Here is a 12,424-nt window from a genome sequence, read left to right on the forward strand (position 1 = left end):
CGGCTGTGAGCACAAACAGGTGTTGTCCCAGCCGCACGGCAAGGTGTCCCTTTTGGACGTCCCTATCCCCTCCGCCCTCCTGACTGGGTCGAGGATTTGCTCACCCCGCCCCCACGTGGAAGGCCACCCAGCTGCACGCAGGGAGAGTGAATGCAGTTCTCCGGCCCCTCCAGTGGAAACTAATTTTTACACGACAAGAATAAATCCTGCAGGCAAATTGCAGTGCTGCCCTGACGCTCCGGGCTCGCGTGATTCTGATGAGGTTGTCGGGACAGACAGTGGGAGGGAGAGGGCTGAGGACTGGCTTTGCCACTGTCCGGATCCTCCCAGGCATGCCCGGGGCTCGCTGTGTCTGCAGAGGGAGAGGGGCCTCTGGTGCCGGCCCCACATTGGCCTGGGCCTCCCGCAGACTGGGGCATCTGTCTGCCCAGCCAGAGGCTGGGGCTCAGGGAGCGGGCTATGGCTGGGGTCAGAGGGAGACGGGTGGGCGTGCTTTGGTCCCTCCTCCCTGGATGACAGCAGCCTCCTCGCCAGCCCCCCCTGCTGCCTCTCCTAGCCTAACATCCCCTCCTCCCCACAGGGGCTGGAGCCAGCTTTTCCAAACACACATCAGGTCATGTCACCTCTCTGCTTAAAACCCTCTGAGACTTCCATCACTCAGAACAAAGCCCCAGTACCCCCAGGACCTGGCTGCTGTCCCCGAGCCGTCAGCCAGGCTGTGAGGGCTGAGACTGGGCAGCCTTTTTACTGCGGGATCCCAGTCCTGGCTTGGTTCTTGGGACCTAGTAGATGCTCAGTAAACACTCTAGAGTGGATGAACGAGCCTCGGGGTCCTTGTCTGGAAAACAGGGTGATATTAGTCCCTGACCCACAAGACTGAATGAGAATTAGAAACATTGTGCAGATCATGTGCCCAGCTTGTGGTCAACACTGTGAGTAAGTAAGTCGGGTTTGCGTCCCCCCCCCCGAGGGAACACCCTTCTCTTACCTCTCCTCCCTGGGGGAGTACAGGGCTGGTTACTCACTCAGCAGGGAGGGGCTGAAATATTAGTCAAGGCCTCATCCACATGGGGTCAGGGCTTGTGTTAACTACACACGAGCCAGTGGAAGAGACCTGACCACAGGAGTTCGGCAAGGCTGTATCTTGATGTCTCGTGGGTAGAAGTGGAAACTGAGGCACAGAGAGCCAGATGGCTTGTCCGCAGGGCCTTGTTATGGGCGGAACCCAAAGCTCCCCTCCACCCCTGAGATGGGTTTCTCTTCCCTTGCTCCAAATGAACACTTTGCGCTTGCTGCAAAACAGAACTGCTTAACGTAAGCAAATGCCAGTAATTAGCTGTGACAGTGGAAGGGTACATAAGGCCCTGGGCATGGAATCTGGAGAAGTCACGTACGAGCGGAAGAGTTCTATGTTGGGAATAATGACCAACTCAGGCAGAATCTGAGCCATGTGGAGGGTTTGTCCGTTCACTGATTTAGACACTCGTTCCTCTTTTTTATTCAACAAGCATACACTAAGTGCCTCAGTCCCTGTGCATAGGCCCAGGATACAAGATGAACAAGACTGCAATGAACAAAGTCGAGTTTTGGATAAGTAATCAGAAGTGAGCTTCCTAGTGGCCAAAGCAATGAGGGAAACCTGAGCAATGATAAGCCCCACGGTAGCCACACGATTCCAAACTGTTAATTGCTCAGGAGAAGCCTAGGTTTTCCTGGCAAAATGAATATTTTAGGTGCCCACGTCCACCGTGATCTGTCGCTGATTTGGCAGGGGCACCTTGGACTTGTGTGTGTAACAATTGACCAGCACAGATAATACCTTCAAACTAAACATGCCTGCTAAGGACCCGTTTTTCTTCATTCTCCTTCGGTCAAGCTTTTGCTTGTGTTATCCCATGCACACACCTTTCCTTCCGTCTCTACCTGCATCTGGAAGGGTCAGGTTGGTGACACCGCCTCGGGGTAGGGTGGGAGAGCGGATGTCTGTGCCCTCTCTGACCCCCACCTCTCTCCCCGCCCAGACTGCCAGGAACTGCTGCCAGCACCAACAACCCCTATGGCCTACATCCCTGGTGGGGGCGCCCCGGCAGCGGGGGCGACCCCCATGGGCTCCCAGTATTGTGTGTGCAAGGTGGAACTGTCAGTGAGTGGCCAGAACCTGCTGGACCGGGATGTCACCTCCAAGTCTGACCCCTTCTGTGTCCTCTTTACAGAGAATGATGGCAGGTGGATTGAGGTGAGGCCCCTCCATGTGTGCCCTGGCTGGGGGGAGGGTGGCTAGGTTGCCGGGGAGGGGTTCCCACTGGATCCTGGGACCTCCAGGTTAGATAGACCCTTGGAGGTCATTGGAGGGTGGGCCAGGGGTTACTTAGAAGATTGTTGCTTTTAAAATTGAATTTTAGGGGCACCTGGGTAGCTCAGTCAAGTGTCTGACTCTTGCTTTTGGCTCAGGTCCTGATCTCACAGTTCATGAGATTGAGTCTTGCGTTAGGCTCTGTGCTGACAGTGCAGAGCCTGCTTGGGATTCTCTCTTTCTCCCTCCCTCTCTGTCCCTCTCCTGCTTGCATTCTCTCTTTCTCTCTCTCTCAAAATAAATAAACATTTTTAAAAATTGTACTCATATTATTATTTCAAATAATTGTATTTGTAAGTTATTATAATTCATAGATTTCGATTTATAATTATATTGTTTCATATCATAATATTTTATTAAGTTTACCTATGTATTTTGAGAGAGAGAGAGCATGCACGCAAGCAGAGGAGGGGCAGAGAGAAAGGGAGAGAGAAAATCCCAAGCTGACTCCATACTGTCTGCACAGAGCCCTATGTGGGGCTCAAACTCATGAACCAGGAGATCATGACTTGAACTAAAGTCTGACAATCAACCCACTGAGTCACCCAGGTGTACCCCCCCCCATATCATAATATTTTAAATTACTGTAATATATAGTTAAAATATATTTTAGGGTTTTACAAAATGCTTCCATTTTTAAAACAACCTTCCACATTTATTTTTTGTTAAGTTTATTTATTTATTTTGAGATAGAGAGTACACTTGTATGAGTGGGGTGGGGGGCAGAGAGAGAGAGAGGGAGAGAGAGATCCCAAGCAGGCTCCACACTGTCAGTGCAGAGCCCGACATGGGGCTCAAACTCAAGAACTATGCGATCATGACCTGAGCTGACATCAAGAGTCAGACACTTAACCAACTGAGCCACCCAGGCGCCCCCCCCCCCCCCGCCCCGCCATGTTTATTCCTAAATGAGCATATATTCAGTAAGAAGCAAACAGAGAAATGGGAAACTCAGTCTTTGGTCCCAGAGCTGGGCCAAGACCTAGGTCTGTCACTCCCTGCTGTGTGGCCTTGGGCAAGTGGCTGTCCCTCTCTGAGCCTGTCTCCTCATCTGTAAAATGAGGATATTTTCCCTCCCGCCTACCTTGCAGAGACCCAGACCTGGGGCTGTGGATGGTGCTCAGGACTTCTGAACTGGAAGACTTTGGCCTGTGGGCTGATGAGAGATGCAGCCTGAGGAAGGATATTGAGAAATGCAAACTGTTAGCACTTTCAAGTTTTAAAAGAGGCTTTGTTTTTATTTCAGAAGGGGTCTCTGTTCATTGTAGTAAATTTAGAAAATACATACAGCCCTAAAGAAAGTAATCAGCAAAGGTGGGAAACCTGTGTGTCAGAGAGAGAGAGAGAGAGAGAGAGAGAGAGAGAGAGACCCACTGTTGACCTTTTGGTGTCCGGCCTTTGAGATAGTTTTGTGCATGTAAAATTTCCAAAATACGTATCTATTTTTAATAATTATCCAGCTGAGCCACAGCGGGCAGCCCAATGAACGTACTGTGGTTTACAAAGAGTTTCCACAGATGTTGGCTCCTTCTCATGATGCCAAGGAACTGGTGCTGAGATTGTTGACCCATTTCACAGAGGGAAAATGGGCCCAGAGTGGGTAGGGGCCCCTCTGTGTCACCCAGTGCGTTGGTGATACAGCCAGAAGCGGGAGGTGGAACATGAGGTCAGCCGAGGACTAAAGCCAGCATGTCTGGAGCACCCTGGTTCCCTCTGCCGGGTCTCTGGGACCTCCGCCTACCCCTCAGGGAATGGTGTAATCCCCACCGCACCACACCCCCACTCGTGGCATCTACCCCCCACCCCTGACAATCTGTCTCTCACCCAGGCTGGCCACCCTGGCTAAAAATAGCCCAGGGCCAAGACTTCTTCCATCCCTGCTTCTCCAGCCCTCGGAAATGGACTGGGTGGGAGGAAAAATCAACATAGCCCAGGCCCCAAAATAGACTATCGCCCAGACTCCGTGGTTTGGGGCCTCAGTGTAGAGGCCAGGAGGCAGTGTTCTTGTCCCAGCCCCACCGCTGACCCACAGTACAAGGCCCTGTCTTTACCCAGGCCTTGGTTTCCACAGTGGGGTTGCAGTGGGGGGGGGGGGGGGGATTTGGTCTGTACAGTTCCCAGTTTGGACATTCCAGGAATCTGTGCAACATACCAACATCTGCCCCCACCTGCCCCTACGTACCCCTCCCTCTTTCTGTTCCCTCCCTCAGCTTCCATGTGAAATGTGGTTTGAAAAAAGGGTTCTTCCCAGATAAAAAGGCTGAAAAGCACTGATAGTCAAATCCCTTCGTTGCACAGAACTGGAAACAGAGGCTCTGATGGCGAAAGGGACTTACTGTCTGCCACTTACCTAGGCAGAGACACGGCTCAAGCTCTTCCCCTGGCACCTGGTGTGGAGCCAGAGTCGAAGAGTTAAGACTGTCCGTGCTAGAGCCAGACCTGGGTTCAAATGTTGACACTGCCCGTCTGGCTGTTCAATCTTGGGTAAGTCCCTTAACCTCTCTGTGCATCAGTGTCCTCATCTGTGAGCCGGGAGTAATAACTACCTCAGCCACCCAGGTAACTGGCCACGAGGGCCTGCCAGAGTAGGTGTTTAGCAAGTTTGAATGACTTCGGGCAGCCCGAGAAGGGTTGAACCAGCTGCCTGACTCAGGCTCCTGCTTCCCCGCCCCTTTGCTAGTACGACAGGACAGAAACTGCCGTCAACAACCTCAATCCCGCGTTCTCCAAGAAGTTCGTCCTCGACTACCACTTTGAGGAGGTGCAGAAGCTCAAGTTCGCCCTGTTTGACCAGGACAAGTCCAGCACACAACTCGATGAGCATGATTTCCTGGGCCAGTTCTCCTGCAGCCTGGGCACGGTGAGCCGGGCCCCTCCCGGTGGACGAGGGCAAGGGAGTCCTCACCTTGGGCATCACCCTGCTCCCAAGGACAGGGCAGTCCCTTGGAAAGAGCCTCTGCTGCCACCTGCTTTCCCTGGCCCCATTTTCCTGGCTGGCTTTCGAGGTAGCGTCACAAATGCGGATAGGCGTGGGGGGCAGCAGGCACGAAAGGGGGTGAGCAGCCTGGTGGTTTGGGGCCAGGCTGAAGAGTTCCCGGTGGAAAACACTGAGCACGGTGCCTGCGAGCTGTTGCCACACAGGAATGGGGACCCCATGTGGCCAGAACTGCTATTTGTCAGAAGTGATCAGATGCGGCCTTGACTTCCTGGCTTAGGAGCACCTGACCAGCAACCACGGCACCCATGGGCATCCTTCTCCGTGGCTGGCTTACCGTGTAACCTCGGGCAACTTCCTTTCTCTCTCTGGGCCACACTTTCCCATCCAATTCAGTCCTTGGTGAAGTTATCGAGGCTGGAGATCGCAGGGTTAGGAGTTCCAGCCCTTTTTGCTGTGTGCCCTTGGGCAAGCCCCCACCCCCTTCTGGGCCTCAGTCTCCCCCCATTTCACTTGGGGCCTGCTGACGACTGCTCAGTCTATGGTGAACAGTGCACATTAAAAATGGCCTGGGCCTTCCAGGAGATGGGATGGAAAAAACGCAAGGGCCCACAGTTGTGTGAGAAGCAGGGTGTGTCCCTGGGATTCTGCCTGGAGTCCTCGCCCTCAAAGGGTAACTGAGGAGAGAGCTGGAGGGTGAGCTGGCAGCACCTGCCACAGGCAGGACCGCCCATAGCCTGGAGAGGGGGCAGGGCGGGCAGCAGGTTGCCAGGGCCCCGTGAGAGATGTGGCCACAGCATGGAGGCCTCTGGACTAGAGCTGAAGCTGTGGGAGCGTCAGATCTGCCAAACCACCGCTCGGCCTTGCTCTCCTCCTGGTCGTCTGGTGCCTTTTGGCGCCCCCCGTGGCTGTACCCACAGCCCAGGGTTGCGCGTAGGGTGATGAAGGCCACCGTGCTCTGAGCAGGTAGGAAGGGCCAGGGCAAGAGTGGACTGGGGAGGAAAACCAGCACGTGCGCACGGCAGCACAAAGAAACACTGACATCCCCCCCCCCCCAAGAAACCGAGAACCAGGGTGGCCCAGGAAGAGTGTGGGGATGGGGTACAGAGATGGCGGAGGGGCGACTTTACAACGTGTTCTGCTTTTCCTCTCTCTATTGTGTTGATCGCCGACTGAGCGCTGTGTGCATGTCCTCTCTCTTCGGAGCGTGAAAATACATAGGATTTGCTCTTCTCCATCAGGATCACACCCTGAGGAGGGTGGGGTCTGTAGGTGGCTTTGGGGGAGGCAGTGAGGGGGCTTGACTCCCTGCAGGGGCCTCCAGAATGTGAGCCTGGTAAGAACCTTTGCCTGGGGGCAACCGGGTCAGTGGGAGTGGACTGCAGGGATTGCGCCCCAGCTGTGGGACATCCAGCGAGTGTCTTAACCCCTCTGGGCGTCTGTCTCCTCCGCTGTGCCCTGGAGTCAGCGATGGTTGCTGGTTGCATGGGGAGGTGTAGCCAGCAACCCGCCGGTGCCAGTGCCGAGCCGAAGCCGTGTGCATGCGCGTGCTGTGAGTGGTGACTGCTGAGCATTTTTCCTCCCCACCAACCCTCAGGAGCGCCACTCCCCTCTCTCCTTCCCCACGCCAGATCGTCTCCAGCAAGAAGATCACTCGGCCTCTGCTGCTGATGAATGACAAGCCTGCAGGGAAGGGCCTGATTACGGTACCAGCCCCCTCCCTGCTCTCCGCACCCCTCCGCCTTTGCTCGCTGCCCTCCCCCATCAATGGGCTGCTTCCCTGCCAGATAATCACCAGCTTTGTTTGGAGTAAAAAGGCCCAACTTACAACTTAGCAACAGGTCTCTTAGCAACGGGCTCCTGGCTCCACATATGATGCGTTGGGGGCCGCCAAGCTGGGAGTAGGGGGCTTGCTAGAGGCCCCTGTGGCCTCCTACTCCCAGGGCAGGGGCGCTCCTACCCATTCCTGGAGTCCACCCTAGCCCTCCCAGCTGGCCCTCCCCTCCTGGCCTGCCCTAGGGGGTCTTTGAGGAGCGCCTGACCCGTGGAGCTCTGTTTGCGGCTGCAATGCGCAACGGTTCCAGCCTCGGGATGCGCAATAGTTCCAGCCATGGGATGTGCAATGATTCTAGTGATGCGCAATGAGTCCAGCCTTACGCAGGCTCTCTGCTCGGAACAGTCCTGGGTCCTCAAGGTCTCCTAGAAGGCTGGGAAACCTGTTTTACAGATGAGGGACCTGGAGCCCAGAGAGGAAGTGCCCTGGGGAGGTGAGACTCAGTGAGATTCTCTCTCTTCAGAGACTGCGTGAGGCCAGAGGAACTGGCCAGCTAGAGGGAGGAGGGCCAAACCTGTATGTGCTCATATATAGTCACCCCTCCTGCTCTGGAGCCTCCCTGGCTCCCCACTGCCCGTGGCGCTTTGCATTCAAGGCTGTGAGGGACCCCACCTTGCTTTCCTGCCTCAGCCGTGTTTTACGCCTTCGTGTGCATACTCTGGCTTCAAGGCAAACTGAATTCTTAGTATACCACACATATCACAGACCATTAGCCACTGTTCCTGCCGCCTTGAATGTCTCCTCCCAACCTCTTGGGGTTCAGAACCTCCTTATCTAAATACCTTCACCAGCCAGCTCCCCTCTACCTGGAAACCAGCCCGGCTGGTGTAACTGTTACCCCTAGCACTTCCACCGTGCCACTCCAAACCTCAGTTCCTAACTCTGTGAAATGGGGGCAGTAATAGGACCTATCTTGCAAGGTGGTTGAGCAAGTCTCTGCTGGAGGAGAGGAAAGGGAGCCTGGCATCCAGCCTGGCTTCTGTGTAGTTTTAGAAGGTCAAGTATCTTGTAGGTAAGGCTGTCCTACAGGTGTGGGGGGAGAGGAAGCCCTAGCCAAGAGAGGACCCAGCTCACCTGTGTTGCTGTCGGCCCAAGGGCGTTCCCTGCTACCCTGTGAGGAAGGGGAGACAGAGAGAGGCCTAGAGAGGGCAAAGGTAGCCCCAAGGTCACTCAGCTGGTCCATCACTGGCTGGGTTGGGGCCATAGGGTCATGGCCAATGGCGAAGGCATGGAAGACAGATGACAGCATGAGCTGACAAGACAGCAGAGGGAGCTCAGGTGACTCCTGGACCTCAGTTTCCCTAGCTGCACGGTTAGGTTGCTGGAATCCCCCAATGCCGTGGCATTTTGAGGTCTGCGGTGGGGCATGAGGGGGCCTGTCAAGCTGCTCCCTGGCCCAGAACCTCTCCCCAAGGCTCAAGATCTCCCCTCATGTCTGGTAACAGCTTCACATGGCCTCCTCTCTTTAGCCACACAGAGTCACTTCTGGTTCCTCATATTCAGATGGGTTACCCCATTTTCCAGAAGATGGCAATGGAGGTTTTAGAAAACCTCCATTGAAAAGACAAGGGGCATGACCAGGGTGGCCCGGTACTCCCCCTCCTCTTTTTTCCCCTTCCCAGCCCTGGAGAACTGACTCCTGAGCACCCGTGCTCACTCTGCCTGGCAGGGCGCCAGGGGGAGCCAGAGGGGCAGGTCCCACCCCTCACATTCCTGTGGCTTTACAGATTGCTGCCCAGGAGCTGTCAGACAACCAGGTCATCACGCTGAGTCTGGCGGGCAGGAAGCTGGACAAAAAGGTAAGGCAGGCAAGGAGGGGTTTCTCCATCAGGGAGCAGTATCCCTCCCCCAGCCCAGGGGTGTGCGGCCTAATCCTGGTGCTTCTGGCTATCACCTTTATCACCCGCATCCAGGAACAAGTCCGTAGCTTAGGACCAAGTTAGAACCTCTTTACCACTGAGGTAGTGAGTTTCCCGTTATTTAGAGGTATTCAAGACATAGATGGAAACCCACTGCTTAGAACTCCCTGTCTCACTTAGTATAAATTGCTAGGATCCTTATAGTAACATACAGGGCCCCGCCCCTGTCCACAGCCCCCTACCCCCACCCCCGACCTCACCCTTTCTACTCTCCCCACCTTCATTCTGCCTCAGCCAAATCAGCCTCATCACTGTTCCAGGATTACATCAGGCACTCTCCTCAGGCCTCAAAGGCCTCAGGACCTTTGCCCTTGGTATTCCCTCTGCCTGGGAAGTTCTTTTCCCTGAATGTTCCCTGACACATTTTTTTTTTTTTTTTTTAACTTAAATAAATGGATTTCCAGAGGACATCATCTCCCTTCTGTGATGGGCTGGGATAGTTTCAGTTTTTCAGATGCCCACTAAAATAAATTAAAATCACATCCTCCCATTGGCATCGCCCTGCACTGGAAACAATCGCCCTTTGGAAGTCCCGGCCGGTCTACGTTGTAGCTCCTGCGGGCTCCAGGTCTCAGGGTCTCTGAACACAGGCTTTGGTAACACCAGGATGGTGGGGGAGCTGGTTGGCCCCAGGCGACTGGCTCTGCCCACCGCTCCCGCACCTGAGCCTGGGTTGGGGGCAGCGGCTGGGCCACCCCACCTCTCATCTGAATCCGCCAGAGTCGTGCCTCCCTCACCCACATCCTCCTGCCTCCTCCAGGACCTCTTTGGGAAGTCAGACCCATTTCTCGAGTTTTATAAACCGGGAGATGATGGCAAGTGGATGCTGGTCCACAGGACTGAGGTGGGTGCGTGGGATTCTGGGGGTCTCTAAGCCAGTGGGTCTCTAGTCTGGCCACCCCCAGTGTCTCAGGATGGGGCTGTGTGGTCGCAGCCATGCGGGGAGCAGGAAAGGCTACAACGGTGCCCAAAGGATTTGTTCCCTCCCCGCCACAGAGATCCTCACTTCCATCCCCAGAAGCGTGGTCGTGGGTCTCCCCACCCCCATCCCCATCGGGTCCCACCCCAGAGCACTGCTGCCCTGGGCCTGAGTTCACCCTTGGCCCTCATGTACTGCAGGTGATCAAGTACACGCTGGACCCTGTGTGGAAACCATTCACTGTGCCATTGGTGTCCCTGTGTGATGGGGACATGGAGAAGCCCATCCAGGTGAGGGGACGCTGGGAGCCCTGCACCCCACCCTGCCAGCTCCAGCCTCCCAGTCTATCTGAGGCTTTCTGGGGATGCCTTGGCAAAGCTCTTTTCTTTCTTTTTCTTTCTTTCCTTCCTTTCTTTCTTTCTTTCTTTCGTTCTTTCTTAACTTAGGATTTTTTTTTAAGTTTATTTATTTATTTTTGAGAGAGAGTGAGCACAAGCAGGGGAAGGTCAGAGAGAGAGGGAGACAGAGAGAATCTCAAGCAGGCTGTGCACTGTCAGTGTGGGCTCAATCCCACAAGATCATGACCTGAGCTGAAATCAAGAGATGGATGTTTAACTGACTGAGCCCCCCAGGGGCCCCCAAAGCTCTTTCTTATCAAGGTAGAAAGGAGAATCTATATAGGGGGAGAGACAGGGGACCTGGGCTCTTGTCTCGGGTCTGCCTGACCCTCTGAGCCATCTGGGCAAGGCTCCCGTCTCTGTGAGCCCTCCTCTAAAACAGGAACAGAATGACTGTCTGGTTCTTCCCAGAGGGCTGCGTTGCTGCCAGCTGGGATAACAACTGTGGAAACACCTTGGAGGTGACCAAGTGTTGTCCCTGTGGTGTTTTGAGGTGGACAACTGATGAGGACAATGAATACTGGTCTCTAAAAACCCTCAGGGACCATGTCTGAGATGGGGGAGAGGAAGCCAGCAAGGCGAGGGCGGGGATTCTGAAACACAGTACTAGGAAACCTAGTTCTGGGTCTACTACTGCCACTGCGAGACTTTGGGCAAGTGCTTCTCTCTTGAAGCCTCAGTTTACCCGTCGGTGGCATGGGTATGATAATTCCTGCCTTCCTCCTAGGAGTGGTGGCTAGATTAGAGAGCATAGAAAACTGGGATTTTTTTGTACCTGTGTCAGGGAAAGTAAGAGTCTAGGGAGGGCCTCAGGCCATGGCCTGTGAAGACAGGTAGATCACAGCCCCAGACAGATGAGGAGCGGAGAGAGACAGGTGTATAAGGAGTTAAGCTTCCTGCTCCAGAGTGTACAGCCTCCATTGCTGGGGTGCTCCTTTTGCCGGCAATCATGGAAAGCTTCCTGCAGGAGACAGTCCAGAAGCTAACAGTGTCATCCCAGGCCAGCGAGGCAGATGCTGGAGGGTTTGGGGAAGCATAAGCAAAAGGAAGACATGGGGTTTGCTAAGGCAGCTGAGAGGGCTGGAGAGCACATCCTTGGGGGCTGCTCTGGGGTGACCTCGCTGGACCCATCCCAGGTCATGTGCTACGACTATGACAACGACGGAGGCCATGACTTCATCGGCGAGTTCCAGACCTCAGTGTCGCAGATGTGTGAGGCTCGTGATGGTGTCCCGGTGAGATGGGCCCGTGTGTGTGTGTGACCCTGAAACCTCAGCGGGGGCCGGGCGAGGGGCACAGGCTTGGGCAGACTAGGGCTCAGATCCCACCTCTCTGGCTGTAGGACCTTAAATCAAGAAGGACTTCTTAAGCAAAATATCCAGTTCCTCTGAGCCTCAGTTTCCCCATCTGTCTAATGGGGCAGAGGAAGAGAGTGGGAATTCAATGAGATGATACAGGTAAAGTGCCCAGCATGTGGGGAGCACTCAAGATTATCCATTTAACTCCCCCCAAGAAGCTGGGCCCTGGGGGGTGGTTCTGGGCATACACATAGTTCTGGACATGACATAGATGAGTCATCTGGGGTAGGGAGCAATGCAGATCCTCCTACCTTGGGCAGGCACAGCTTGGTGTGAGCCTGAAGCGTCAGGAACCTTTTCTGGGAGTGGGCATCCAGGAAGGCTTCCTGGAAGAGGCACTGTGGAGGGGATCCTGCGGCCCAGGGGAGGGTCAGTCGCCATGGAAGCGCTGAGCTGAGCTTTTCTTTCTCTTCCCATGTTGCCCAGCTGGAGTTCGAGTGCATCAACCCCAAGAAGCAAAGGAAGAAAAAGAACTATAAGAACTCGGGCATCATTATCTTGCGTTCCTGCAAGGTGAGCCAACAGGGGTGGGCACGGGGCAGGGGCCTGGTTTGGGGTTACACAGGGAGGTATCACCGCAGAAGGTATAGACAGAGCTTTGGGGATGGAGCCAGAAAGGCCTGGATTCAAATCCTGGTTCTGCCACATCCTGGCTCTGCGATCTTCTGAGCTTAATCTCTCTGGGCCTCAGTCTCCTCATCTGTAGAA

General features: G+C 54.7%; 1 protein-coding gene across 4 annotated transcripts in view; it reads left to right on the forward strand.

Annotated features, from left to right (window-relative positions):
• The window catches only part of CPNE2 (copine 2), a 47,509-nt gene that overhangs the window by 14,117 nt on the left and 20,968 nt on the right, over positions 1–12,424 (forward strand). For 3 of the 4 annotated variants that reach the window (XR_014136244.1, XM_078438796.2, XM_081791545.1), the window contains exons 2-8: positions 5,034–5,213; positions 6,920–6,994; positions 8,850–8,921; positions 9,802–9,885; positions 10,161–10,250; positions 11,495–11,593; positions 12,143–12,229. Coding sequence is in view for 3 of the 4 variants with exons in the window: in XM_078438796.2 (XP_078294922.2) it covers positions 5,034–5,213; positions 6,920–6,994; positions 8,850–8,921; positions 9,802–9,885; positions 10,161–10,250; positions 11,495–11,593; positions 12,143–12,229 (687 nt within the window). In the remaining variant the exon portion in view is untranslated. Of the gene's footprint in view, positions 1–2,021; positions 2,237–5,033; positions 5,214–6,919; positions 6,995–8,849; positions 8,922–9,801; positions 9,886–10,160; positions 10,251–11,494; positions 11,594–12,142; positions 12,230–12,424 lie in introns of all 4 variants that reach the window. The other variant, XM_078438798.2, reaches the window with a different exon arrangement.

This window comes from Panthera onca, chromosome E2, assembly GCF_046562875.1.
Source record: "Panthera onca isolate mPanOnc1 chromosome E2, mPanOnc1 haplotype 2, whole genome shotgun sequence".
Lineage (NCBI taxonomy): Eukaryota > Metazoa > Chordata > Mammalia > Carnivora > Felidae > Panthera > Panthera onca.